Below are 1,279 nucleotides of genomic sequence, written 5' to 3'. Positions count from 1 at the left end.
CTGAAGAGTCGTGTTTTGCCACAGCCTGAAGAGGATGCAGTGCAGTTTGCCAATCGAGTGAAGTCAGCCATTGCCAGGCAGGGGGGCCTTGTGGATCTGCTCTGGTGAGTCCAGACAGACTTTTCCCGATGCCAGAGTTTCTTGTTCCTGGGTCCTGGCATGTGCTCATGGGCTGCAGAGCTCTGTGTCTTGCATGAGGCAGAGCAGGCCTGTGGAGGGGCACTCTTCCATTGCAGGGACAAGGGCTTCTGCTCTATGTTAGGCATCAGGGCTTCATTCTGTGATTCCCTGCTTGCAGTGGGATGCCCTGGGTCTGACTCCTTTCTGTTCCGCAAGGTATGTTCAGTTTGGGAGCTTCCTTTCCTAGGCAATGAGGTCTTGGAGCCTGGGAGACAGAGGGCCTCTGCAGGCAGGCAGTCTCCTGTAGTGGTACCAGAGCAGCTCATGCTTCTGGCAGAGCTCATGCTTCATGTTGAGCACGGTGTAGGGCCATGAGGGCAGCTCCTGGCAGAACTGGGTAGGACAGTGACTCCCTTGGGGACAGGTGGTCTCAGTGTGCCCTGGCAGTGTGTGGTACAGGGGCAGCTGCCAGTGGTCACCAGAACTCTGAGCTGCCCTGAGCAGCCCCAGCTGAAGATGGTGCCTGCCTGCAGCCTTTCTGATATGACTCTCTCCCCAGGGATGGAGGACTGAAGAGGGAGAAGGTGAAAGACGCATTCAAGGAGGAGCAACAGAAACTCTACAGCAAAATGATTGTAGGCAGCCATGAAGATCGGAGCCGCTCCTGAGCCCGCTGCCTCCAGCACTGCTACTGGGGCTGGCTGGAGCCCTCTGCCTCCAGCCTGTCTGGAGCAACTCTGAGTCTTTGGACTTGGGCTACTCCAGAGCTGCTTGGACTCGCTCCTTCTTCCTCTGGCTGTTCTTTCCCAGAGGCACTGTTACTACCTGGAGTCTTTAGGCCCTGGGCAGCTCGTGGCAAAGATGCCTTCTCGTTACTGTTACAGTGAAGCCCCTTGCAGGGGCAGTATTAAATGAAACACTTACGGTGTGATGTGCTTCCATCTGATGTGTCCAGCCCTGGGGGAGGACTGGTGTGATGTGTATGTGGGTCAGTCACGAGTCTCCCATGGCACAGAAGCTTGTGAGTTGCACTGAAATTGGCTGCCTTGACAACCAAGGGGCTCCTCATGAGCCTGTGCCTCTCAGGTCTGTGGCATAAACATCTTAGGATCAGAATGTGGTCTCTCAGGTCATTTCCAGATTCTCTTCCAGGAGAAAT

General features: G+C 55.4%; 1 protein-coding gene across 1 annotated transcript in view; it reads left to right on the top strand.

Annotated features, from left to right (window-relative positions):
• The window catches only part of AGPAT6 (1-acylglycerol-3-phosphate O-acyltransferase 6), a 7,506-nt gene extending 6,457 nt beyond the window's left edge, over positions 1-1,049 (top strand). Inside the window, exons 11-12 of the mRNA XM_009084172.1 lie at positions 25-104; positions 680-1,049. Of these exons, the coding sequence (XP_009082420.1) occupies positions 25-104; positions 680-788 (189 nt within the window). The 3' untranslated portion in view covers positions 789-1,049. The remainder of the gene's footprint in view (positions 1-24; positions 105-679) is intronic.
• The last annotated feature ends 230 nt before the right edge of the window (positions 1,050-1,279 follow it).

Source organism: Acanthisitta chloris, unplaced genomic scaffold (genome assembly GCF_000695815.1).
Source record: "Acanthisitta chloris isolate BGI_N310 unplaced genomic scaffold, ASM69581v1 scaffold42161, whole genome shotgun sequence".
NCBI lineage: Eukaryota > Metazoa > Chordata > Aves > Passeriformes > Acanthisittidae > Acanthisitta > Acanthisitta chloris.
This window is presented reverse-complemented; position numbering and strand designations above follow the sequence as displayed.